Genomic DNA, 25,377 nt, shown 5'->3' with positions numbered 1-25,377 from the left:
GCTTACATTAAGGAGTGGAGCATTAAATACTGTTATATAGCTGCGGTTGCTCATGTCATAGGATACTGGTTGGGTTCTGCATCTCTGTACTGTTTGACTCTTATAAGCGTTGATCGATTGTTGGCCATAAGACTGAAAAACAGATATCGATCGTTTGTGACATCTCAACGTATCTGGATGGTGACTATCCCTTACTGGCTCGTTGTATTTCTCCTGCTGTTGACTTTATTATTATCAAATACTCTTTCTTACGGAGTACTTACTATTTTCCCATGTCTTTTATTCGTGTTACTCACTACAATAATCGTTTGTTATTCCATGGCATTTTACTCCTTGAAGAAGCTCACGTCTTCTGTATCCTCTTCCAGTCAGCCACCAGACAATGGAAGCAGTAGCTTTAATGTCTCGCAATACCGAAGATCTATGAATACCATGATCATTGTCATGTTGACGACCTTGTTATTGTATCTACCAAATATTTTTTGGGTTGCCACATTTTCGATTATTAATGGAAAAGGTCTTCCTTCGATTATAGCTTACAAGATATTATGTATAAGTGAACTGATTGTAGCAATAAACCCCACAGTGAACCCTCTGCTGTACTTGTACCGCATGCAAGATATTCGTCAAGAAGTAAAAACTACAGTCAAAAGAATGTTAAGAAGAAAAAATCGCTCCGTTCAAAACGAGCAAGGTTCACACTCTGGATGAATGGAAAGCTCTTTCAGTATGTGCGTAAATTCCAGCTATGTTATATGAACTTGTATTGTACAACCATAACTTCTCATAAGGGGCTCTTGTTTTGAGGTTTGATGTTTTTTAGGTTTTAATGCCCATTTCACCCTGCAGACGGGACGGATCGCCTACCAAATTCATCGACGTTGAATTCTATCGTCCAACGTATCCGCCCTTCTCAAAAACTGAAATGTCTCATAAGGAATCACTTCCACCGTGATAGTATTATCTCTGATTCTCAGAGATAATACTCAGATAGTTATAAAAACTCTCTCAAAATAAATGAATACAAAGACAGACAGACAGAAAGCCATTGATTTTGATTCAACTATCAACGAAGGAAGACAATTTGCTTGGCTTGCTGTATTGTGCGACAATAGAGCGAAAACGGATTCTGATTATTTGTTGTGGACAGCATTACCATATAACATGGAAAAACTTTTATAACTTCAAGAAGCCAAACTCAAACTATGAAATTTTTTCGGGTTATTCAACATCTTACCCCATGTATAGAATCAATACTGAGAATATTGTCAGAAGGAGGATAGGCACTTTAATGACGATAATGATGATTTTTGTCCTAATAAACTAGCTAAAGTAAGTATAGATAGCATTTCAGTAGGAACCGTCTTAATGTCAACCCACCGTCTGTCAATAGCAACTTAGGTAACTGGTTTGATTCTAAATTAACTATGTCCACGCATATTAGTAAAGTTTGTGTGTCATCATTTTATCACCTGCACAACATTAGGCGTATTCGTAAGTATCTGTCAGCTGAAGCGACTCGAACGCTTGTGCACGCTCTTATCACGAGTCGTGTTGACTATTACAACAGTATAAGTTATACAGCGCTTAATTAATGCATCCGCTAGACTTATCTACAAGGCACCTACATTTTGCCATATAACTCCTTTTTTGCGCGACCTTCACTGGTTACTGATAAGATCTCGTATTGATTTTAAGATCATGTGATTTACATTTAAAGCTATCTATGGGCTCGCGCCTAAGTATATCAGTGATCTTGTGGTTGTTAAGTCGTCTTCATATAATCTTAGATCTGCCGATAGTTTGATGCTTAGTGTTCCATCCATTAAATCTAAGACGACCTTTGGAGATAGAGTATTTGCCTTTGCAGCACCTAAGTTATGGAACTCTTTACCTGGGGAGTTGCGTCATATAAAAAGTATAGCTTCATTTAAAAGGCTTGCTTATTGTTAGCCAATTCCAGATTAGTTATTATTATATTATTACTATTATTATACTCTAGGTTATTTTATGCTGATGCTATCATTTTAATAGTAATTTTAAATTTTAAATTGGTTTTAATATATTCTAATTTGTATGATATAATATCATATGACTTAGTTTATATCTAGCATCTTATTATAAATGAAATACACGATAGATCACTCCTATGGATATCGAGCAGTATAAGTGATTAAATATTATAAGCCTTATACACGAATTGTAATAACGTAACTGGAGCTTCCTTTACCCCTCGCCCGGCTTTGTGAAGAAGTAAATTAGGCTTAGCACAAATACCCCGCCGGAATCCATCCATGCTCAGTCACGTCTCGAGTCGAATTTTTCATTAAGTTCATCACATGAGTGTTCGTTTCAAAGGAACTCTTCTGTGGCTTAACAATGCCGACTAGAATTTCATCTTGTTTGAAGCCCAATATGTTTAGTCAATTTGTCTATTCTTTTCTATTCTTTTCTATTCAGCAGATTATTAATTTTTCGTTAACTTCTGAATTGCTCGGTCACAGAAGGCAATAATTTACTTTTATAGCAATACTGACATCTCGGCATAACGAAACACTTTATTAGTTTTATTTTTGGAAATTTTTAGATTCATCTATTAAGAAACCTCTCCATGTTCGTTATTATCCACATGGAAAATTCAGCTGCGTGCCATTTATGAAAGTAAGGGAAAAGAACTAATTCGTGTGACAGGTGTGAGACCCAAAAAGAAGTTATTAGACAATGAAACATTAGAAATAACACAGCACACAAAATAGTTTCATAAGTCAAAAACGCTTTAGGTTTGATAAAAGAACATCGAATAGTCCGGTGCATTACCATTTTCAAAAATGCTGTGACGTCACAAAATGGCGGCTATTTCGTTGTGTCTAAGGCCTTTTCTTTTGGTGCTTTTTAATTCTATGGTAGTCCCTACCAATACGCCTTTGCCAGTTTAAGACTCTACATAAAGAAGGCTTTCAGTTACTGTGTTTACATCCACGTAGTAACAATTCAAACGAAGAAATTTCATCGTTTGAAAGTTTTTGCCCCCTTAAAAGGGCAATTTGCATAGGAAGCAAAAATGGTTGATTCACGACGTGAATAGGACTGAGTGGAGTCCATTCTGTCTGTAATCAAATATTATACGAGTGATTAGCAAAACTGGATGACCGCGACAACGGAAGATCAATTAGTTAATCGCGAGTATGATTATACGACATGAAGTTCAATTGCCAAATCATTATGACTATTACACTTTCCGAGAAAAAGAATAGTAAAACTCTAAAAAGAAAGAGCTAAAGACCGTACTCCTCTTCACAATCAACCAATATCGACTTCACAAGCACAACTATATTGCAAGGCTTCCGAAAATGTAAACAAGAAATATGAATCACCACGAAAAGCTTTATTTTTTTGAAATGAATTCTTATATTAAATGGATTGGGCTGATTACTGGGTTTATTGAAAAGCATCAAAATGATTTGGCTATGAAACTGTCCGACTACCATTGTCCAGTTACAACCAACTTTTCAATTATACGGGTGCCCAATTACAATTAGCACAGATAGATTAATGGAAAATAGATAATAGTAGTTTCTCAGGCAATCAGATTTGAGGAATTGAGGAAATTGATTAACCACCAGTTTGCAAATAGAATACCGCTCAATGGTCAGAAAAGTCGGAGTTGTCAACTAAACAAATATATATATTTGTAATGATGGAACGCATATAATTTCATTTAATAACCCCTTTGCAAATAGAATACCGCTCAATGGTCAGCAAGGTCGTGGTTGTCAACTAAAATTCAAATACATATTTGTAATGATGGAACAGACATAATTACATTTACCTAAAACAGGTGTAGAGCTAAAAAAACTAGTGGAGTTAGACTAAGTGAACATGACTACTTTATTTAAACTATATTCAAATCGCCTGAGTTTCACACCAAAACTATGAACCACAGCTGTTTATCGTTTTCATACAACGCCTCCCTTCAATTGCCATCGTTTCGGATAACTCTATCCGCGTTATATGCAGTCACAACACTAACTGCCGTATCTCTGAACCCTTTAATACTGTATTCCATCTGGAAGAATCCATCTCTGCACAAGCCTTCATATCTTCTTCTTGCTAATCTTGCATTATCGGATCTTATGTTTGGAGCATTTGCAGAAAATTCAACGATACTCGCCAACTATGCTTACCTTAAGGGGTGGAAAACAAAATATTGTTACATAGCTGCTATTACTCATCTATTTGGATACTGGTTAGGTACTGTATCTCTGTACTGTTTGACTCTTATAAGCGTTGATCGATTGTTGGCCATAAGACTGAAAAACAGATATCGATCATTTGTGACATCTCAACGTATCTGGATGGTGACTGTCCCTTTCTGGTTGGGGATACTTCTGCTGCTGTTAACCTTACTCGTATCGGATGCATTACCTTATCAGAAATATATCATTTCTTCATTTTTTCTTTTCGTGTTTCTCTCAACCATAATCGTTTGTTATTCCATGTCGTTCTACTCACTGAAGAAGCTCACGTCTTCTGTATCCTCTAACAGCGAATAATCAGACAACGGAAGCAGTAACTTTGATGTCTCGCAATACCGAAGATCTATGAACACCATGATGATTGTCATGTTGACGTCCTTACTGTTGTATCTACCATACGTTTGTTCCGCTGCTACATTTTCTGTTATTAATGGAAAAGGCATTTCTTCGATTACAATTTACAAGATAATTCGCATAAGTGACCTGATTGTAGCAATGAACTCCACAGTGAACGCTCTGCTGTACTTGTGGCGCATGCAAGATATTCGTCAACAAGTAAAAGCTACAGTCAAAAGAATCTTAAGACGTGAGCATCACACCGTTCAAAACGAGCAAGCTTGACAACCTGGATAAATGGAAATCTCTTCCTGAATGTGCGTAAATTCCTGCTTGTGGTCCTTGAAAACCTCCAGACTCCTTACTCGATATGGCTCAATAATGGAAAGTTTTGGTTTCACGGTCGTGCTATACTATATGAAATTATATTTTGCAAACATCACTTCTCGTAAGGGGCTCTTCTGTGAGGTTCGATTTACACGCTTCTTGGGACTTGGCAAGGACCCAGAAATTAGGGAGTAACCCAGAATGAAAAAAGTAAAATTAGAAATTATTAAAATTATTAAAACTTTAAGGAGGCATGTAAAAATCGGTAATAATCCCTAAATAGTTTTTCCTTTTTTTAATTGTTTTTTTAATTATTATTTTTTTGTTGCACTTGTCTGTTGTTTCAAATTAGACTTGGGTATGTTACCATGCATTTATTACTGAGTTGATAAACTTAGGCTACTTCTTGATCTCCGATCAGTATTATGTAGTCTTTAAGTAAACTTCATAACATTTTTTTTATTCTGGAAAGAAGCGTTTATTCTCTGCAGAAAACTCTAGATTAACTTTAAATGATTTGTATAGGAAATCGCACGATCTTCTCGTACAATTTGGAAATTAATAGACACGAGTAATGTTTTGTAAGTTCTTGTAATTGCACGAGCCTTTAGGCGAGTACAATTAAAGAACTTTCAAAACATTACGAGTGTCTATTAATTCCAAATTGTACGAGAAGATCGTGCGATTTTTTGTTTATAGTTTTTGTTTTTAAGTACAAAATGATAGAAAATAATTGTTTTGACATTGTTTTGGCCGTGTTGCCATAGCGACTTAATTCGGTACTCCTACGGAGTACAATTAACGCTATAATTGTACTCCTCTCGACCAATCAGAGTCGAGTAATTTTGTTGAGTTTACTATAAGGTCAGATATCGGCACCGAAGATGGAAATTTCTGTATAGAGCTAAGCTCGATAAATTTAAATATTTAGATAAATCATAGTTAATTAACTATGGATAAATTAAATTTAGCAGCCTTTATAGTAGAAAGAAGATTAACTTTATCGTGAAAAGAATTTTGCTTCCGTTCATTGACACTTTTGTTTGATGTTATGTATGTATGTATATAGCTGTCATATTTCTGTCAAGAATTATGCATGTGGCTATTTCTTAAAGACAATAGCTGAATAAATATCAAATGGCACGTAGCCTCTTACTGAAATCTTTGTGTTTGATAATCGAAGCTTATCTCATTCGGAATATTGAGCTATTATATGCAGAAATTGGGCTTCCTTTGGTGTTTATATGATACATATTTTATTTATATATTTTTATGTATATTTCATATGTTATTTTATTCTTTAACTTTTTATGCTAAAACTTTTAATGTAAAGCGTTGTTGAACTCTCCAGGATATTGATGCTATATAAAATATCATTATTATCATTTCCCTGGATTCACAAGCCCATCTAGCATAACTGGTGACAGTCTGCGTCCTGATCTTATCTTATCCATTTGTAATAAGTGCTTGTACATACTTGAATTAACAGTTGGTTTTGAATCGAATCTTGACAATAACATTGAACGTAAGAAACTTAAATATTTGGAACTCGTAAATCGACAAAAGAGTCGATTCACGGATGTCAAGTTTGTCAATCTATCCATCAGCACCCTTGGTGTCTTCTCCAACAAATCATCAGAGTTTGTAGAAATGATGAACGAATTAGGTTTAGAGAAAAAGCAGCAGAATTATATGTTTAGGAGCGTAACGAAAATCGTCATCAGATCCACTTATTACAATTTTTGTTGTCGTAACTAAGCATGGGATGATCCTGAATTGATAAAGTTTTAGTTTTGTAAATTTTTAAGAATTCATAAAGTCATATTCGAGTAGTCACTTGTAAATTGTTTTTTTTTTTTTGCTAAGCTTTGTATGCTAGAAGAAGAATTATTGAAGACCAAGACTGAAGCCGAAGACCAAGCAAGAAGCAGTCCGCAGATGAAAGAGTAGCCACAAAAGTGAACACGAAGGAAGGAAAGCATTCAAAGTGTTAAGTAATTTAGTAAATGATTGTGTTTAGATGGGCAGAAAAGACCTAGAATAGTCTTTTGGCGGGGAAGCGTGTAAGATTAAGAATTCCGCAGACCATAGGCCCCGGAGGCGCCTTAAATAATTAACATCAAGAATCAGTCGAGTGAGCATCATTAACTTGCAAGTTTTTTTTTTTTTTTTTTTCTTTTTCTTTTTGAATTTGTCCTTTTTTATGAAGCTCATTAATTGTAAATTGTTTGTTGTAGCGAATCGTACAATCTTCTGTGTAATTGTAGAATAATTGTCAAACTGGAGTTAATAAATACGCATGTTGGAGTCAATGGCTCGACTATTCATGTAGTTGGAGACTACGGTCCGAACGGTCCGAACGGTCCGAACAGGTGAATTGTACCTTTGAAGCTTTAAATAAGCATTAAAAAGGAGATCTCCATTCTCGTTTCGGACTATCTGTCCTCAAAGTATGACAAATTAAGGATATGGCTCATTTTCTCGTCAAACATGGAACTGTGCTTTATGACCAAGTTTTCCAAATGTTGCATGAATTGAAATGGAAATCGTGCATTTCAGGCGCTATGTCGCCCAGCATGAGATATTGTTCTTGTTTTTATGTACAGAAACCTATTTGAGCGCCTGATAATTCAGCTTGTTACTAAAACCTTTGGTCAGTACGTATTTCCTCAGTACGTATTTTCCAGCTGCAGTGAGGTATAATCAAATTCACAAAAAATCATTTTAATAAATAGCTTTATTCTCTGGGAACTGGCACATGGTATTGGGATCAAACAAGTGTTTTCCCAGCGAATGGACTTCTTTCGCTTGTGTCATTTGTCATCTCTCAAAAATACGATTCTTTGTTTGAACCCTATGTTCCTGAGTCATCTCATGTCCCCAGTACGTATTTACCAGCTGTAGTGAGGTATAATCAAATTTGCAAAAATTCACGAGAACAAATGACTTTGTTCTCTAGGAGCTGTCACATCAGTGGTATCGGGATCAAACAAATGTTTTCCTAGCGAATGACGGATTACTTTGCCTTGTGAAAAAATGGCTAAACATCTACGTGCATTTCTTGAAAGCAAAAATATCTCAATATTTGGGCTTTGATGATATCATAATATGAAACCAATCTGATAAAACGAGTTTGAGAAGCAATGTCGAAGACCGATCTACGCGTTTCATCAGGAGTTCCAAAAAATAAATATCATTAATAGGAATAATACTAGTAGAGACTGATGTGCGAAAGGGTTTCTCGAAAGGGTTTCACGTCAACTTGACACTTTCAATATAGCTGATGAAGATACTATTAGTACGAGTACATGAATTGAGGACCGCATCTGCTTGTAAGACCATGATGCACTTGGAGTTATGAAGACTCCTCCTCCTAAGCCTGTACACCCCTCGTGGGGTATAGGCCATCAACAACATCTGAACGCCTCAGAGCCCTGTTATGAAGACTATGGGTGTGACGTTGTTTGCGTTCGGCGAGCGGTTTGATCGACGAATAACACCTTTCTGATCAACAATCTTAAACTTTACTTTAACCTTTTCTTGTTTACATCGATTTACATTGATCAACAATAAAAAAGGGATCACAAATGGGAATCAAAGGGATCATAAAGGATCATAAAGGGTCATAAAGGATCATAAAGGTTCGACCATTTGCCCGCCAACCTCCCTTCTCTCCGCTCTCGACCATGTGCTTCTATCCCATAATTTCACTCCACAGGTAACCCATTAACAATGGGCAAATTAATACTATTAAAGCCTGGCACAAATCCAAATTTTTAATTTTGTATAGCATTGTTTTTGTCAGTCTCGTCTTACACAGTTTGGTGGGTCCATTCAATGCACCCAGCTTGGATAGTTCATCGCGCTTTCAGTTAAAAATTCATTTCAAAAATAACGCTGTATCTTAATTGTCTCAGTTCAAATCATTATAACTATTACAATTTCCGAGAAAAAGAATAGTATAACTTAAAAAAAGGAAGGAGCTAAAGACCGTACTTGATCTTCTTCACAATCAATAAATGTCAACTTGACAAGCACCACTACATTTTAAGGGCTTAACTTAAAAATGTTAACATAAATCAAAATCATCACGGAAAACGTTTCTTTTTTAAAGAATTCTTATATTAAATAGATTGGGCTGATTACTGGGTTTATTGAAAAGCATCAAAATGATTTGCCTATGAAACTGTTCGATTACTATTGTCCGGTTTCAACCAACTTTTCAATTACACGGGTGCCCAATTACGATTAGCACAGATAGATTAATGGAAAATAGACTGAGTAGTTTCTCAGCCAATCAGATTTGAGGAAATCGTAATATTAGATTAACCACTTTGCAAATAGAATACCGCTCAATGGTCAGCAAGGTCAGAGTTGTCAACTAAACTCAAATATATAATTGTAATGATGGAACAGACATAATTACATTTAATAACCACTTTGAAAAGATAAAAGCGCTCAATGGTCAGCAAGGTCGTAGTTGTCAACTAAACTCAAATACATATTTGTAATGATGGAACAGACATAATTACATTTAACTAAAACAGGTGTAGAGCTAAAAAAACTAGTGGAGTTAGACTCAGTGAACATGACTACTTTATTTGGACCATATTCAAATTGCCTGAGTTTCACAGCAAAACTATGAACCACAGCTGTTTATCGTTTTCATACAACGCCTCCCTTCAATTGCCATCGTTTCGGATAACTCTATCCACGTTATATGCAGTTACATCACTAACAGCCGTATCTTTGAACTCTTTAATACTGTATTCCATCTGGAAGAATCCATCTCTACACAAGCCTTCATATCTTCTTCTTGCTAATCTTGCATCGTCAGATCTTATGTTTGGAGCGTTTGCAAATACTTTTACGATACTCGCCAACTTTGCTTACATTAAGGAGTGGAAAACAAAATATTGTTACATTGCTGCTATTACTCATGTAATTGGATATTGGTTAGCTATTGTATCTCTGTACTGTTTGACTCTTATTAGTGTTGACCGATTGTTGGCCATTAAACTGAAAAACAGATATCGATCGTTTGTGACATCTCAACGTATCTGGATGGTGACTGTCCCTTTTTGGTTGGGGGTGTTCGGAATACTGCTGTTGACCGTATTTTTATCAAATGCATTACCTTACCAGAAATATATCATTTCTTCATTTTTTCTTTTCGGGTTTCTCACAACCATAATCGTTTGTTATTCCATGTCGTTCTACTCACTGAAGAAGCTTACGTCTTCTGTATCCTCTAACAGCGAACAATCAGACAACGGAAGCAGTAACTTTGATGTCTCGCAATACCGAAGATCTATGAACACCATGATGATTGTCATGTTGACGTCCTTACTGTTGTATCTACCATACGTTTGTTCGGCTGCCACATTTTCTATCATTAATGGAAAAGGTCTTTCTTCGATTACAATTTACAAGATAATTCGCATAAGTGATCTTATTGCAGCAATGAACTCCACAGTGAACCCTCTGCTGTACTTGTGGCGTATGCAAGATATTCGTCAAGAAGTAAAAACTACAGTCAAAAGAATCTTAAGACGTGAACATCACTCCGTTCGAAGCGAGCGAGCTTGACAACCTGGATAAATGGAAAACTCTTCCTGCTTGTGGTCCTTGAAAACTTCCAGACGCCTTGTTCGATATGGCTCAATAATGGACAATTTTGGTTTCAGGGTGTTTTCTACATCTACATCTTTATTACTCGATAAAGTTTGTAAAATATCACATCAACTGTACGTACATGATAATAATAATAATACAATACGTTTCTTAAGCTATACTATACAGTCAATTCAAAAAACGTTGTCGTCGACCGGTTCAAGCCTACGCGACTGGACCGAAAGGAATATGGGTAAAAATCACTGAAGCGGTTAAATATTCGTTCTGAATTAATTGCTCCCGCTAGTAGTAAAGATAATAATGGCGAGTAAAAAATCCATCAAATGCATGTCTTTGGGTTTAGGAAAAGAAAAACAAAGTAGTTGTGATTCAGTTAACAATCCCGAAAATGTGAAGGCACTGAAAAGTCTCCTTCAACATTTCCGCACGCCTACGAAGTTTCGTGCTTTAAACCAGGCATAACTAGTCAGATAAAATTATGGAGTCAACTCGGCTTCAATGATTGCTACCCAGAGTTCCTTTCGGTCCAGTCGCGTAGGCTTGAGTTGGTCGACGACAACATTTTTTGAATTGACTGTATGAACTTATATTTTGCAAACATCACTTCTCGTAAGGAGTTCTTCTGTGAGGTTCGATTAACATGCTTTCTGGGACTTAGCAAGGACCCAAAAATTAGGGAGGCACCCAAAATAAAAAAAAAGTAAATTAAGAATAATCAAAATTATCAAAACTTTAAGGAGGAGGTATTTTAAAAATCGGTCATAATCCGATTTTTCCCCCAATTTTTTAGAGCACTCACCAGGTGCTCTACTTACTATTGAGTGTATAATAAAATACAAAAGCACTGAAAAGGTTTTTATTTTGACATATAATTCATTAGTTTCTGAGTTGTCTTAGAGTTTCCTTTCTCGTCATCTTCCTCATATTTGACAATTCGTGATTGAAACCTTTCTCATAAGGTCTATATATCTTGGCTGTTTCTTGACTGAATACGGGCTTCTCAAGGTAATTGTCCATTCTTTTCTGCCCTTACGTAACTAGGGGTCAGAAAAACAAATAATTGGTTCCAGCTGTGCATTTTCTGCTTTTGATATTTACTACCGATTCCATTCGGTCTTTGCAGTCTTTTTTTTAATACATCGCCTCAGTAAGTAAGCGAACTAATGAATAAATAATTTAGGCAGCTGAACGATTCCTTTCGGAAGGCACTGCTGGATAGCAACGACTGAACATTGGCAGGAGTATCATCAGAAGGATTATTATTATTATCAAATTTTTTTTAAATTTAAAAAAATTAAAAAACAAGAAAATAGAAAAAAAAAAAAAAAAACACAGTAAGAATAACAAAAAAGTGAGTAAAAAAATAGAAAGGAAGGAAAGGATAAAGCAAAGAAAAAGCCATATTACTAAAGCTCTGATCAATTCATTAACTCATACAAAATTTAACGGCGAAAACTCTGCTCTCCTCAAGCGACTCTTCTCAACGACTGCATGCAAGATTAACGAAAATTGACGTTTCTGATTTCGACTCTTGTGAGTAAAAAGAATGACAGTTCTTTGATACATTTGCTATTCCCACTTATACTTAACTACTTTACTTTATCGTCCCACTTATTAGGCAGAGGAAGACAGGGCAAAGGATTCCACAGCATTTTCTCCTCTGAAAAGTTTCCTTGCTTGGCTCTTCGCTGCTTCTCGAAGATCTTTCATCCGCCATAAGAATAGAACAGGGTTTATTGTCGAGTTATTTGTTATAAATATTTCTCCAATCATAAGGAATTTGAAAATCGTTATTGCTGTTTCGCTCTCATCAAATTTCTGCACGTTTTTGAAAGCCATGGCCATAGCTGAACACATATATGGAAGGTATGAAAAAAGAATCAAGCAAATAGCGAGAACCATAGTTTTTAAGGACTGCCGATATTTAGATGCATTGAAATTCGATAAAGCATTTTCACTAGGTCTTTCAGACGACACCGTGAGGTTTTGATATCTTTTTAAGAGGTAAAAGGCCAAGGAATAGCAGACGGTCAGAGTAACCAGCATCAAAACTATCAAGGTGCCTGCAGCACCAAGAAGGACGCTCATCGGCAAATCTATTGTCAAAAATATTAACACCACAGCAAAGGAACCAACCCACCAGGACAACAAGGTCCTCCAGATAAGTTTGGAAGTAACGGCGTTTTTATATCGACTTTTAAGCTTGACAGCCAACAAACGATCAATGCTGATAACCGTAAGAGTAAAAAGTGATACAGTTCCCAACCAATAACCAGACATTCTGCAAATGATCATCGAATAACAGTGTAACTCTGCCAAGTCGTACATAGCTGCAAAATTAACACCTAAAACTGATGTTTGTACTAATGTTCCTACCAAGAGGTCGACGAACGCAACGTTGGCTAGCAGAATATACGAAGGTTTATGAAGATGAGATGTCTTCCAAATCGCCAAGATGACGGTGAGGTTGAGAGAGACTGCTGTTAGTATAGTTACCGCGTAAAATGTGCATAAGACTGTACGGAACACAGGCAGACGCAGGTAAAAATTGTCGAAAAGACAACTCTGGTTCATTTTGAGTTATTCTTTTACTCGTTTCGGGTTTGGGTGTAGAGTAAGGTCACTTTAACTGTTCTACACAATTTTAAAATGATTAGATTTGTGTGAGGATTTAATAACCTTGATTTGCACCTGTACTTTATTCTCCAAATGCATCATGGTCCTACGAACAAATGCGGTCCTCAAGTCATGCATTTACTCTAATGGGATCTTCATCAGCTATATATTAGAAGTGTCAAGTTGAAGTAGGGAAATCTTTGAAAAACCCTTTCGCATTTCAGACTCTGTCACTTCATTTAATTATATTTATTTTTTGGTTGCTCTTGATGAAACGCATAGATCGGATATTTTACAGTGCTTCACGAACTCGTTTTATCAGATTTGTTTCATATTATGATGTCGCATAGGAAAGGGGCAAATATTGAGATTTTCTTGAAGCAAGAAAATTGCAAAGATATTTTGCCATCTTTAGCTTTGTCGTGGTAATGTTTCTTATTTTAGGCCATGTGTCATTCCGGTCGGAAAAGTTGCACATGAGATGTCTCAGAAATATAGATGTAATCGTCAAACAAAGAATCTTGATTCTTGAGAGATCACGATGACACAAGTGAAAGAAGTCCATTTGCTGGGGAAACATTTGTTTAATCCCAATACCAATATGAAAGTTCCTAGAGAACAAAGTTATTTGTTCTAGTGGTTTTTGTTAATTTGATTATACCTCACTGCAGCTGGCAAATAAGTACTGGGGAAATACGTACGAGTTCACCGAAGGTATTAGTAACAAACTGTATCAGGCGCTCAAATAGGTTTAATAGAAACGAGAACGATATCTCACAATGGGCTACATAACACATTTCCATTTCAATTCATGCAATTTGGAAAACTTAGTCATAAGACACAGTTCCATGTTTGTTACAATTTTGATGCGAAAATGAGCCATATTCTTAATTTGTCATATTTTGAGGACATGTAGCACGAAACAAGGACAAGGACTTAAAACCGTAGGCCCTGTCTCCCAACCCTTCCTAACCAACAGTAAATGGGGGACATAAAAGAACCTGTTGAATTATTTGTATAAGAGTAGGGGATTGTCTCACGGTTCAACAGCCTATCCCAATCTGGAGGCATTAATACTAACTTACTAACAAATCACTCATGATTGTAAGCTGCACGGCTGCTACTAGCGCCTAAATACGCAGCCCGTAAAGTCCTCCACTGGTCATGATTGTGAAGCGCATTGAGACCATGTAAAAAGCGCTATATAAGAACCCCGTTATTATTATTATTATTAAACGAGAATGGTGATCTCCTTTCATTACTGCTTGTTTAAGACGTCCAAGGTGCGATTAACGATTCTACAAATTTTGGGGAAAATGACTTTTCTCCTATTTCAAGGGAATTTCCTTAAGAAACTTAACACAACATGATTAATTGAATTAGTTTGTGCGGCTGCGCTGGGAGATCAGGGAAAAGTATATAAGTTTGTTGTAACCAATCCGCTGCGAACACAGCCATATATGATATACGTGCTGAAGAAATAGACGATGTTTATTTTAACCTGATAACCTGTGGTATTAAAATATATAGTGACCAATACATTCGTATTTAACCTTGTTTCTCATTTTATCAGCATTTAGAAATAACACTCGATCGATTATTTTAATATGTATGCCAATTACAGCCAGAATCAGCTCTTAATATGTAATACATACGCGTTATTAGTGTTCATTATAAAGCAACTTGTGTGGGTTTAACGACAATTTTTAGTGACTTTAATTTTTTTTTTACTTAATGCAAATAAGGTGTGTAAATAAATGACCAGGTGCACAAAAAAGGTAGAACAATATGCATTCAACTTAAAGGAGAAAAATTGAAACAATATTTTAAAAAAACTATATGAAATGGAAAAAATGGACAAATAAAAGAAAAGAAAAGAAAACCAGTTTCATTGGTCATTAGGAAAGAGTTAAGTTTGCTCCTCTTCATCTGACTGATTTTTTCGTCTTAAAATTTTTTTGACCATTATTTTTACTGCTTCACGAATATCTTGCATACGCCACAAGTACAGCAGAGGATTCACTGTGGAGTTCATTGCTATAATCAACTCGCTCGTCGACAGCATCTCGTATGATATCACTGAATATGAGTTTTGGTCAACTGTTTCACCATTCTTGATACTATAAGTTACGGCGGAAGCAAAATATGGAAAGTACATTAGCAAAGTTGTCATCAGGACAAGTAACATGGTGTTCAAGGATCTTCGGTATTTTGAAACATCAAAATTAGTACTTTCTTCGTCTGGTTGCTGACTGGACGATGATACAGAAGACGTGAGCTTCTTCAATGTGTAGAACGCCATGGAATAACAAACGATTATAGTCGTTAACAACACTGAAAGGACTAATGAAGATATGATGTTTATCACAAGAAATGGGACATTTGCTATAAATAAAGCCAACAAAAAGGCAAGTATCCCCACCCAGTAAGGGACGGTCACCATCCAGATACGTCGAGATGTCACAAACGATCGATATCTGTTTTTCAGTCTAATGGCCAACAATCGATCAACGCTTATTAAAGTCAACGTATAAAGACACGAAGATCCCAGCCAGTATCCCACAACTTGAGCACTTGCTGATACGGAGCAATAGATTGCAGTCAAGTTTTTCAAGTACGTAAAATGTGTCAGAATTATTAACGGTTCTCCAATCGCACCATACATGAAATCTGACAATGCAAGATTAGCCAGAAGAAGATACGAAGGCTTGTGTAAGCTTGGAGTCCTCCACATTGTGTAAAGTACTAAGACATTCAAAGAAACGGCTGATAGGGAGGTAATAAGGTACAGAGTACACAGACTTGCACGAAATTCCGGCAAAATGAGGTGGTTTCGGAGAAAGGAGCAGCTCTGGTTCATTTTGACTTTTCTTCGTTTAAAGTTAAGATGGTAGTGTATATCTAAAACTGTTGCCTGTCTATCATTCTCGGTTGTTCCAGATAAAAACTGCGGTGCACCTGTTTGGTTAATTAAATTTAAAATATTCGTTGACATCTTCGTTATAACATCGCTAGTTCGATCATGTGGGCTCATATAAGCAAGATTAATTTGGGGGGGAAAAAAATCCAAATCTGGTGTAAGTTTTCATGAAGTAGTTATTGTTGTTTTGCTAACTTGTATAGATATTAATCTTATAAATACTGATATTCACTGTGTTCTTACGATGTAAATATTACCTTGTTGTAGGAACTTAATATATATTAAAATTAGGTTGCTTCCGGTGTATATTTCAATTTCCGGCTTTACATCTCTACTGACAACAAAATGTTAACATCAGCCGAGGCACAGCTGAAACAAGCTAACAAACTACATTGAATAATGTGAATATATTTATTCGTAAGGCGAGACATATAGCATCTAAACAATATGATAACCACCATATAAACACCAAGGAAGCCCAATCTGTGAATATAATAAATGCTTCGCTGATCACTGACACGCCAAGGTTTCAGTAAGAGGCTACGTGCCATATTATATTTATTCAGCTATTGTTTTTAATATGACAAATATATACATACATAAAATCAAACAGAAGTGTCAATGGACGGAACAAAATTATATTTGCGACAAAATAAATCTTTTTTCTATTATAAAGACTGCTATATTTATCTAAATATTTAAAATCATCGCGCTCAGCTTTATTGAGAAGTTTTTTTCCACGTTAAGTATAAATATCTGCAAGAATCACTACCAGTGAATCTAGAGTTCTCTGCAGAGAATAAAAAAGCAACTTTTGTTTCCAGGATAAGTAATCAAATAAATAAAATACCTATTCTAATTGAAAGTTATAAATATCAAAAAAAAATTTTTTTTTTAATATAAAAAATCGGAACAAAATTATTTTGGGTTTATTACCGATTTGTATTTGTATTTTTATTCTGGGTGCAGAATTACAAACAACACAGGAGAGCAGGTACGGTGTTGGAATGTTTAGTGCGAAAGGAGTTTAGAACTACAGAAAAAAGAAATACAGACTTTCATCAGTTAAGAACTAGACGAATATCTGCGTGATCTCGGGCTTCTTAGCAGAAAATCGAAAGAATTCTTTGTGTACACTGTCATCCTTCTGACGAAACCTTGAAAAATTCCGCCATTCGACCATGTGCTTATGTGGCGCATACTACGCACGCGCATAGAACTTGCGCATGCGATTTGAACGCAACTGCGATTTGTGACAGAACGCAAATAAAGCCCAATTTATACCTCGGGCATTTCTTTGAAAGCCCGAGTAAAAAGAATTCGGAAGAAGACGAAAAAATGGCGACAAACAAAGGCTGTTTGCTTTTCTCCCCTTTTGGTTGCGAGATACAATACCGTATATATGTAGTGGTATTTGTAAAAATCATATTTTCATTTTCATAAGTTACGTTAAATAGCCTGCTAAAATAAAGTTTTTATTTTATAATCTGACTTCTCAATATTTCTCGGTTGCTATGTAACAAAACACTTTTTGCATCATTCCTTGGGGAATTTATTTTAGTTAGTTCCGGCCCAATTCACTTGTTTTTCTTTGTTCTTCATAGGGCTGTAAATATAATTGACGGTTTTCACGGCGGCCATGTTGGAGGAATTTAACAAAAGAATTGTCAATTAATTCTTTTGTTATATCCTCCAACATGTCCGCCGTGTTTTTTGTTATTTAATTCTCTTGGGAATGGTTGAAAACCATTAATAGAGCCCGCTTGAACAATAGAGTAGTTTAAAACCCCGGGAGGAAGTTGATATTCAGCAGGGAAAGGCATGGTTGATGAATTGAATTGAATAGCTGATTATAGATTCACCGTGCTACATAAATAGCCCGGTGAATTTATAGTGAGCTATTCAATTCATCAACACTTCTTTTTCCTACATTTAATATAGTACATTCAACAAAATTACTCGATTATGATTGGACAAGAGGAGTACAATTAAATTCCAAATTGTACTCTGTAGAGTCCCAATTAAGTTGCTCAATTTTGTTGAGTCTATTATAGACCAAGAATCGCACAATCTTCTCTTACAATTCAGAATTTATAGATACTCGTGATGTTTTCAGAGTTCTCAAATTAGACTCGCCAAAATTAAAGCTCGATCGTCCAATTTTAAAAAAATTCAAAACATCACTCGTACCTATAAATCCCGAATTGTACTCGAGATCGTGCGATTTTTTGTGCAAATATGAAATGTACTAAGTTACTTAAATACTACACCACTAGCAATAACTTAGCTAATTATAAATTATTTCAATTATATACTAGCATGAACTCAAATGCAATGAAGTACTTACCATGTAACGTCAAGCTATTCCCATGTCGTTCATTTCCTTTAGCAAGTTCTTCATCAGCCACCACTGTAATGTTAACGTTTCTCTCGTTTCCCCTTCTTCAGAAAAAATATCATCGGTAGCTGCCGCAACACGTTCAGTAAATAACAGCTCCAAACCAGGAAATAAATCGCTAATATCCAACCTCGGGAATGATAAAAAGCTAATATCCAACCTTTTGAATGATAAAAAGCTTATCGTCACGATCGTCACTGCTCGCAAACGTTTCCACTGATGATCTAAATTCAATTTCCAATTGCACCCTTTTTCATATGCAAGGGTTTTAAGTAACTTATTGTTTTGGCTAATTGTACACACATTTACTATTGTCTCCCACCATCCGAGGAATATTTTCTACAAAGAATTCTATATATTGTTTGTCGGTCTTACAACTAAATACTTTTCATTTGGTCTGTTGAAATTTTGCGAAAACCACATGAATTGGAAACTAAGTCTGGTTGGAATCAAGGAAAGACAATCCACTCTATGGAACAACTGACAATTACCGTTTAAATTTTCTTTTAATTTATTTATTTAATTGACTTACAAGGAAATATTTCAAAGGTATTCGGTACTAATCTCATCTTATGCAGGTCGTATTTTCATCTCACCTCTTTTAGCAGAATAGTTATGTCCTTTCCAATGATACCAGTTGACTCCATCAGCCGAAGAACTATGTTGTCCGTGATGGTACATGCCGTTGAGGTTAGAGTTATGACAGTTTTTGTACCACCAGGCACCTTTGTTAGACACGGCAGAGTTTATACCACTATAGACATCATTGTCACGATCTTTTGTAGTAAAGGCCATGCCACGATGTGTGGACAGCGAGTCTCCAGCAGTACCTGAAGAGATGAGTACGAGAGTAGAGTCTAAATAAGTAGCTCACATATTTAATGGTTTTCTACCTCAATCCGACTTGCGCAGTAGAACCTTAAAGTCGTTCTTCAACGAAAACAGCCTAAAATGCGTTGGGGCTGACTGCAATATAAATTTTTACAATAACTTAAACATTTTTCGCGCGCTAATTGTTTTTTTTTTAAATCGTCAATAAGAGGATAGACAGATAAAGCTGACCGTCAACAAGCGCGCGCTATTTCCGTTGGTTGTTTTGAGCGTCTTTATCGTTTTTTGTTATTGTAGAAAAAAAAAAACGCCTCGTGGATCCCGCCACATTACTTTGGCGATGTGATGACACAATTTATCTTCAATAAGAGGACAGACACCTAAGACACATATGTTAATTTGTTGAATTGAGTGGCTATATTCTACCTAAGTAAGTCCCAAGGCTCAGCTTGTACTTGTTTCTTTCGCTGGTCACAGCAAAGTAGTCGTACTCAGCATAAGCGCTGTGTCTTGTAGGTCAACACGAAGACGGTTACGAGTCTGGTGGGTCAACCGGTTGATTTTATCCAGTCCCAACCAGAACTCGCCTTTCAGGTTACCAAAACCGTTCTTATAGTCAGCCCAACCTCGATAGAAGTCGACTGAACCGTCTTGCCTCTTTTGAAAGACTGTCCATCCACCTCCACTCGTCTTCTGGTCACAGTAAACCTACGAAAGAAAATGTCACATGCAAACTTGCAATTGGTTTTCTGAGTTATATCCAAACTTTATAATTTTACCTTGAACGGCCCTTTGCCATCAGGATCGACTGTGTTGACACCCCTTTTGTTTTTACCTCTTTTAAGAACTTCTGCACAATTTTTCGGCACCTGTGAACAAATAATATAGAATATGTACTGTTTAATAAACGAGCAGGAGTGTTTTATCGGGTATGAAACACGAGGCGTAGCCGAGTGGTTTTAGACCCGATAAACCACGATCTGCGAGATTATTGAACGGCTTAGAAAACTTATGATGTTTGTTCTCATTGTGTACCGATTTTTTTACGAAATGAACCAAGTTTGATAGAGAAAATCCAAGTTACAGTTTATGCAAATGAAGACGAATCTATATCAGATATAAAATCCTCCTTCATGGTCATGATTTCTATTGTGTTTCCTTCATGAATTATTAATGAGTTTTTTAAATATATATATAGTGTTCTGATTTTGCACGACATAACTTGCGACACCTAGTATTGACAATGATGCATAAATTCAAGAAGATAGAAATGTCAGTCTTTTCTTACCAGTTTTGTTTAAGGATGCTCCCATTTTATCCATGATGGTGTTAAGTTTCTCTTCTATATTCTTAAGGGCGCCAAATAACTTCTTTGAATTAGCTGCAGTACCAAAATATTGATATTGGTAGACATTCCCGTGTGTTTTGGTTTCGGTGACTGGTTTTCCTTTACTGACAAGAAACGAACCGATCAAAATCACTGCAAAACTCAAGACTTTCATTTTAAGTGTTTTCTTCTTCCATATGCACTCGCGAAGGACAGCAGGTCAGCTAATGGTAAAACTCACAGGGGTGTTGTGCAATAAAGACATACAAACTCAAACACGAATTTTAGACTTGTTTTAGAACGATCTTTCTTTGTCAACCAATCCTAGCCTGTCTATTATTATACTTTGAATGCCGTTACATTATCAGCGACTTTGAATTTGGAAAGAGCTCCGATCCATTTCCCATTGTTCATAACATCCCTTTATTACGTACGACAAAGAAGAGAAAAATCCAACTTTACGTCCTTTCCTCCCAAATCAAATTTTTACCATTAGCACATGTCGCAAAGTATATTCTACTAATAACCTACGAAAATTGAAAGCTAAAGAAAAACACTTCCATCAAAGTAGTTAACATTACAGCTTTATAGTTTGCAAAATGGCTTCAGAATTCGGCTAAAAACAAATATCCCATTGTGCTTTAACAAGTTGTGTCAATAAACTATGCCAGTTTGTTTAGTTAGTCTAATACCCCATTCACACCCAGGCTTATAAAACATGTTGTAAAGTGGTTTAACTAAACAGGTTTGGAAAACTATCTACGAACACTGCACAATATTTGGTAAAATAATGCGTGTAAACTATCCTTTGTCTTGCTCTGACAATATTTTAGAAAGTTTTATTATATTGTAGGTTTCTGGTTTCTCATTTTTTTTCCTAATGAAAACATAGTTTAACTAAACACTAGTAAACAAATATTAAATTTGTTCACCCGCCAAAAAGTAGCAATATTAATATTAATCATGTCGATCTGGCCTTCGAACGCCATTGCATTCCTTTTTTTGAATTTTCCGTCATATTGTGAAGTAAATTCCGGAAGGCAAAACAAGCAAAAAACATTTGAAGTCTTGTTTCCATATTCTTGTATTAGTAGCACTTGCATCAATTTGCATGAGAGCAAAACCTTCAGTCGACCTGAGTGCTCGATCTCTCGTACTGAGTTACTTAAGTAAAGGTCAACAAAATCAGCCTCTTACGTTGCGGAATAAACGCACTTATACACGAAAGGACATGTTTAATTGCCAACGATATGGAAACTAGTCAGACATTAAATCAAAATAAAACAAATGTTAAAAATGACCTGAAACATGACGATTGGCTAGGAAGAAAATCTGGGCAAACTTAAATTTAAACAAGTTAGAAATTCATGTTAAAGGCTTTCCTAAGTGATAAAGACTAGAATAACTTTATGTGTCATTTGACTATACTCGAGTGCAAAGGTACAACGCGTTAAACACACTAACCTGAAATGAAAGGCTTAGCCTTTTTGTTGGTGGTTATAACTGGATTTTTCCTCGCTACTGGAGCAAAACAAGTCTCCAAAGTCGAAAAAGATGGTAATGTGTATTACAATGGCAATGTCTATTTCGGAAGTGCAGCTCACTCAAAACAGTTTTTGGATATCCTGAAGAGCTTAGACAAGAAGCTGAATAAAATCATGGACAAGTTGGGGACATCTTCTAACGAAACTGGTACGCCATTTAAACTTATGATTATTTAAGATAGTGTCAAGCAATCTTGTGGCGTGTCTTTTTTGCAAAATGGAGAAAGATCGGTGGAAGGATCAGTTGTTCAAATCATTTGTTTTTGAGGAGGAATAAAACTCAGTCCTTACTCGGTTTAGGCGCATTTCCTCTTTATTCAAAAATCAACATTTCACTTAGTCAATGCATAATTATTCAAAATGATACTACCCGCGCCCGAAGTAAAGTTTGAAAACCTTTTATCTGTAATTCATTTCAGTGTCCAAAAACTGTGCTGAAGTTCTCAAGAACGGCGGCAAGAAAAGTGGCGTTTACACAGTCGATCCTGATGGCAAAGGAAAATTCAAGGTAAAATTTATCAATTTATCAATTCAGTAGAAAAACCAAAGTTTTATGTGATCTTTGTTTTCACAAACAGGTTTACTGTGACCAGAAGACGAGTGGAGGTGGATGGACAGTCTTCCAAAAGAGACAAGACGGTTCAGTCGACTTCTATCGAGGTTGGGCTGACTATAAGAACGGTTTTGGTGACCTGAAAGGCGAGTTCTGGTTGGGACTGGATAAAATCAACCGGTTGACCCACCAGACTCGTAACCGTCTTCGTGTTGACCTACAAGACATCAAGGGGAAAAGCGCGTATGCTGAGTACGACTACTTTGCTGTGAGCAGTGAAAGAAGCAAGTACAAACTGAGCCTTGGAACTTATTCAGGTAAGACAAAAAAAAAAATTGTTCGATCACTTGTAAAATACTTCCTTACTCGGAGTAAAGGGAAAAGAGCTTGAAACAAGCATAAGCGTTAATGTTTGTAAAATTTACTCATAAAAATTCTCTTAAACATTTTTTCTTGATTTTATCTAAATTTGTGGCACCAAAATTATATCAATAGCTGGTCTTCCGCCAATAGACGTTCTTACCGATACGGCGGCCATCTTTAATTAAATCGATGGGATGCCGAATGCGCAAGCATGTAGAAAATTTATAAAACATGTATAGTGGCGAGGATGCGTTTTCAAATAATTTAAAGTCTTGGTATTTCGCATACTGTTCCAACTACCAAATTCAATTGTATTTTAGATGTGCTTCTCATAGAAAAGTTATCAGTATAAAAAGACATCCTGACAGATGTGCGGAATATAAATTTCCCAATAATTGCCCCCTCGGCATCCCATAAATTCTTAATTAAAACAATAGAATTCAAGATGGCCGCCGTATCGGTAAGATATAAGGTTTATTTAATAATAATATTACTGCCAGGAGCAACTTTAGAATACCCCGTCACTCTTCGAAGCACATCATTCAGTGTACCCGCGGTCCGAGGTCGCGAAGTGATTTGAAAACGAAGCAATTACTAGAACGCATTATAAGTGTACCCGCGGCCCGAGGTCCCGAAGTGATTTGAAAAAAGTTTTTATAATTATTGGGCTTCCTGTGACCAAGAACCGCGGTGACAGTACCTGAGGTGATATTAATGAGTGACGGGGTATTCTAAAGTTTACTGCCAATCGAAACTCCTGATAGGGACTTGGCAAACCCTTTTTTTTAAATCATAAAGGTACTGCTGGTGACTCACTGTCCTACCATCGTGGCATGGCCTTCACTACCAAGGATAGTGACAATGATGCCCATAATGGAAACTGTGCAGTGTCTTACAAAGGTGCCTGGTGGTACAAAGACTGTCATAACTCTAACCTCAACGGCCTGTACCATCACGGACAACATAGTTCTTCGGCTGATGGAGTCAACTGGTTTCATTGGAAAGGACATAACTATTCCGCTAAAAGAGCTGAGATGAAAATACGACCTGCATAAGATGAGATTAGTACCGGATACTTTTGAAATATTTCCTCACCGGCCAAGTTAGATTTCACAAGCTAGTTAGAATTCACTTTCTCCATAAATATTTCATCGTAAAAGATGAGGCAGAAACGAAATATCTGTTCAGTTAATTATTAAAGCTACTAGTTAATTAAGTTTAAAAAGTTAAATAATGAATAAAATAGTATAAATAAAGTCATAGATCATGTAATATGGTATGGAAATTTCATTTATTTTTATTTGAGATTTAAAGCATAGAAGCTTGTCCTGCACAACATGTTCTCATCGAGGGGCATCGCACCAGTTTCCAAATCCCGGCCATTAAAATCCTTAGACCCATTCCACAATGAAGTCATTAATAAATTAAAATCGTTCACGATACAGTGTTGCAAACGCGACACATACCTTGAATCATTGACAGCCACACAGGTTTTCCATTATTCAATCAGCGCATCGTCATGATGTCCAAGTGATCTGACTAGGAGCACAAAGCCTGATTTCAAATCAATCCCATCAACCACCGCACGCTGAATCACTTCATGTTTCGTGGCTTCCACCTTTAAAAAAAGATAAATATATGAAACTTTCTCGCAAATGACCCTTTTCTTGTTGAAAACGGTTCCGGTAAGGAGAAGTTTAGAGGCATGTTGGCTTCATTTCTCATCACAACAACGGCCATATTTGCCCTGACGTTCATTCCATGATACATCGCACGTGCAAAGTTTTAGTGTGACGTATGCATGCAATAAACCAAAATTGGTTGTTGCACAGGGAGCCCGGCTTTAGAATTTGTACATGAAGAAATAAGTCAATAAAGTACTTTGGGTTTCCTGTGTTGAGATTTGGTAACTTGATAGCAGATTAATGTAAGTAACTCGAGGGCAGCTTATAATTCAAATTTAACGTAGTAAATGGTAAATGGTAGGGCGTGCGTTACACTGATACGTTACGTTAATCTGCTATCAAGTTACTGGTAGTACGATTACCGGAAATTCAACGTATCAGCGTCTTGTTTCAAATCTCAACACAGGAAACCCAAAGCACTTTATTGATTTATTTATTCATTTACAAATCCCAAAGCCGGGCTCCCTGTGGTTGTCGCACTTTCAGTTGATTAAAATGCGTCATCACAATGCGGCGCGTAACCTTATCAATAACCATATCACTAATCTGCTCTATATCCTGTTGTCATGGACGGAATCCAAAATTTA

The 25,377-nt window shown here is 36.2% G+C and overlaps 3 protein-coding genes and 1 pseudogene across 4 annotated transcripts in view; 1 reads left to right on the top strand and 3 right to left on the bottom strand.

The window, feature by feature from the left end:
- Positions 1-20,615, bottom strand: part of LOC116301093 (ryncolin-4-like) — a 28,179-nt pseudogene extending 7,564 nt beyond the window's left edge. The window contains exons 1-5 of the transcript XR_016120766.1: positions 20,607-20,615; positions 20,098-20,187; positions 19,745-20,026; positions 19,084-19,317; positions 18,437-18,647 (exon numbers count right to left, since the gene is read on the bottom strand). The product of XR_016120766.1 is annotated as a ryncolin-4-like (transcript). The remainder of the gene's footprint in view (positions 1-18,436; positions 18,648-19,083; positions 19,318-19,744; positions 20,027-20,097; positions 20,188-20,606) is intronic.
- On the bottom strand, positions 12,168-13,127 carry LOC116301081 (trace amine-associated receptor 9-like). Its single transcript, XM_031710080.2, has one exon. The coding sequence runs from the start codon at positions 13,125-13,127 to the stop codon at positions 12,168-12,170; it is 960 nt and encodes a 319-aa protein (XP_031565940.2).
- Positions 14,935-16,087, bottom strand: LOC116301092 (trace amine-associated receptor 7d-like). The gene has a single exon (XM_031710091.1). The coding sequence runs from the start codon at positions 16,027-16,029 to the stop codon at positions 15,079-15,081; it is 951 nt and encodes a 316-aa protein (XP_031565951.1). The 5' UTR covers positions 16,030-16,087; the 3' UTR covers positions 14,935-15,078.
- A 1,440-nt stretch (positions 20,616-22,055) lies between the features above and the next one.
- LOC116301095 (ryncolin-1) lies at positions 22,056-24,377 on the top strand. Its single transcript, XM_031710094.2, has 4 exons — positions 22,056-22,337; positions 22,609-22,697; positions 22,768-23,059; positions 23,904-24,377. The coding sequence occupies exons 1-4, from the start codon at positions 22,115-22,117 to the stop codon at positions 24,158-24,160; spliced, it is 861 nt and encodes a 286-aa protein (XP_031565954.1). The 5' UTR covers positions 22,056-22,114; the 3' UTR covers positions 24,161-24,377.
- Positions 24,378-25,377: the final 1,000 nt, after the last annotated feature.

The sequence above is a fragment of the Actinia tenebrosa genome, unplaced genomic scaffold, assembly GCF_029948245.1.
Source record: "Actinia tenebrosa isolate PJP-AT-01 unplaced genomic scaffold, QUT_ActTen_1.0 PGA_scaffold3__52_contigs__length_22856419, whole genome shotgun sequence".
Taxonomy (NCBI): domain Eukaryota; kingdom Metazoa; phylum Cnidaria; class Anthozoa; order Actiniaria; family Actiniidae; genus Actinia; species Actinia tenebrosa.
This window is presented reverse-complemented; position numbering and strand designations above follow the sequence as displayed.

Excerpts from the sequence above, each read along its gene's own strand:
- LOC116301081 (XM_031710080.2), bottom strand. The coding sequence starts at position 13,127 with ATGAACCAGAGTTGTCTTTTCGACAATTTTTACCTGCGTCTGCCTGTG.
- LOC116301092 (XM_031710091.1), bottom strand. The coding sequence starts at position 16,029 with ATGAACCAGAGCTGCTCCTTTCTCCGAAACCACCTCATTTTGCCGGAA.
- LOC116301095 (XM_031710094.2), top strand. The coding sequence starts at position 22,115 with ATGAAAGGCTTAGCCTTTTTGTTGGTGGTTATAACTGGATTTTTCCTC. Across the intron at positions 22,338-22,608 it reads GACATCTTCTAACGAAACTG|TGTCCAAAAACTGTGCTGAA; the intron begins GTACGCCATTTA and ends AATTCATTTCAG. Across the intron at positions 23,060-23,903 it reads GAGCCTTGGAACTTATTCAG|GTACTGCTGGTGACTCACTG; the intron begins GTAAGACAAAAA and ends TAAATCATAAAG.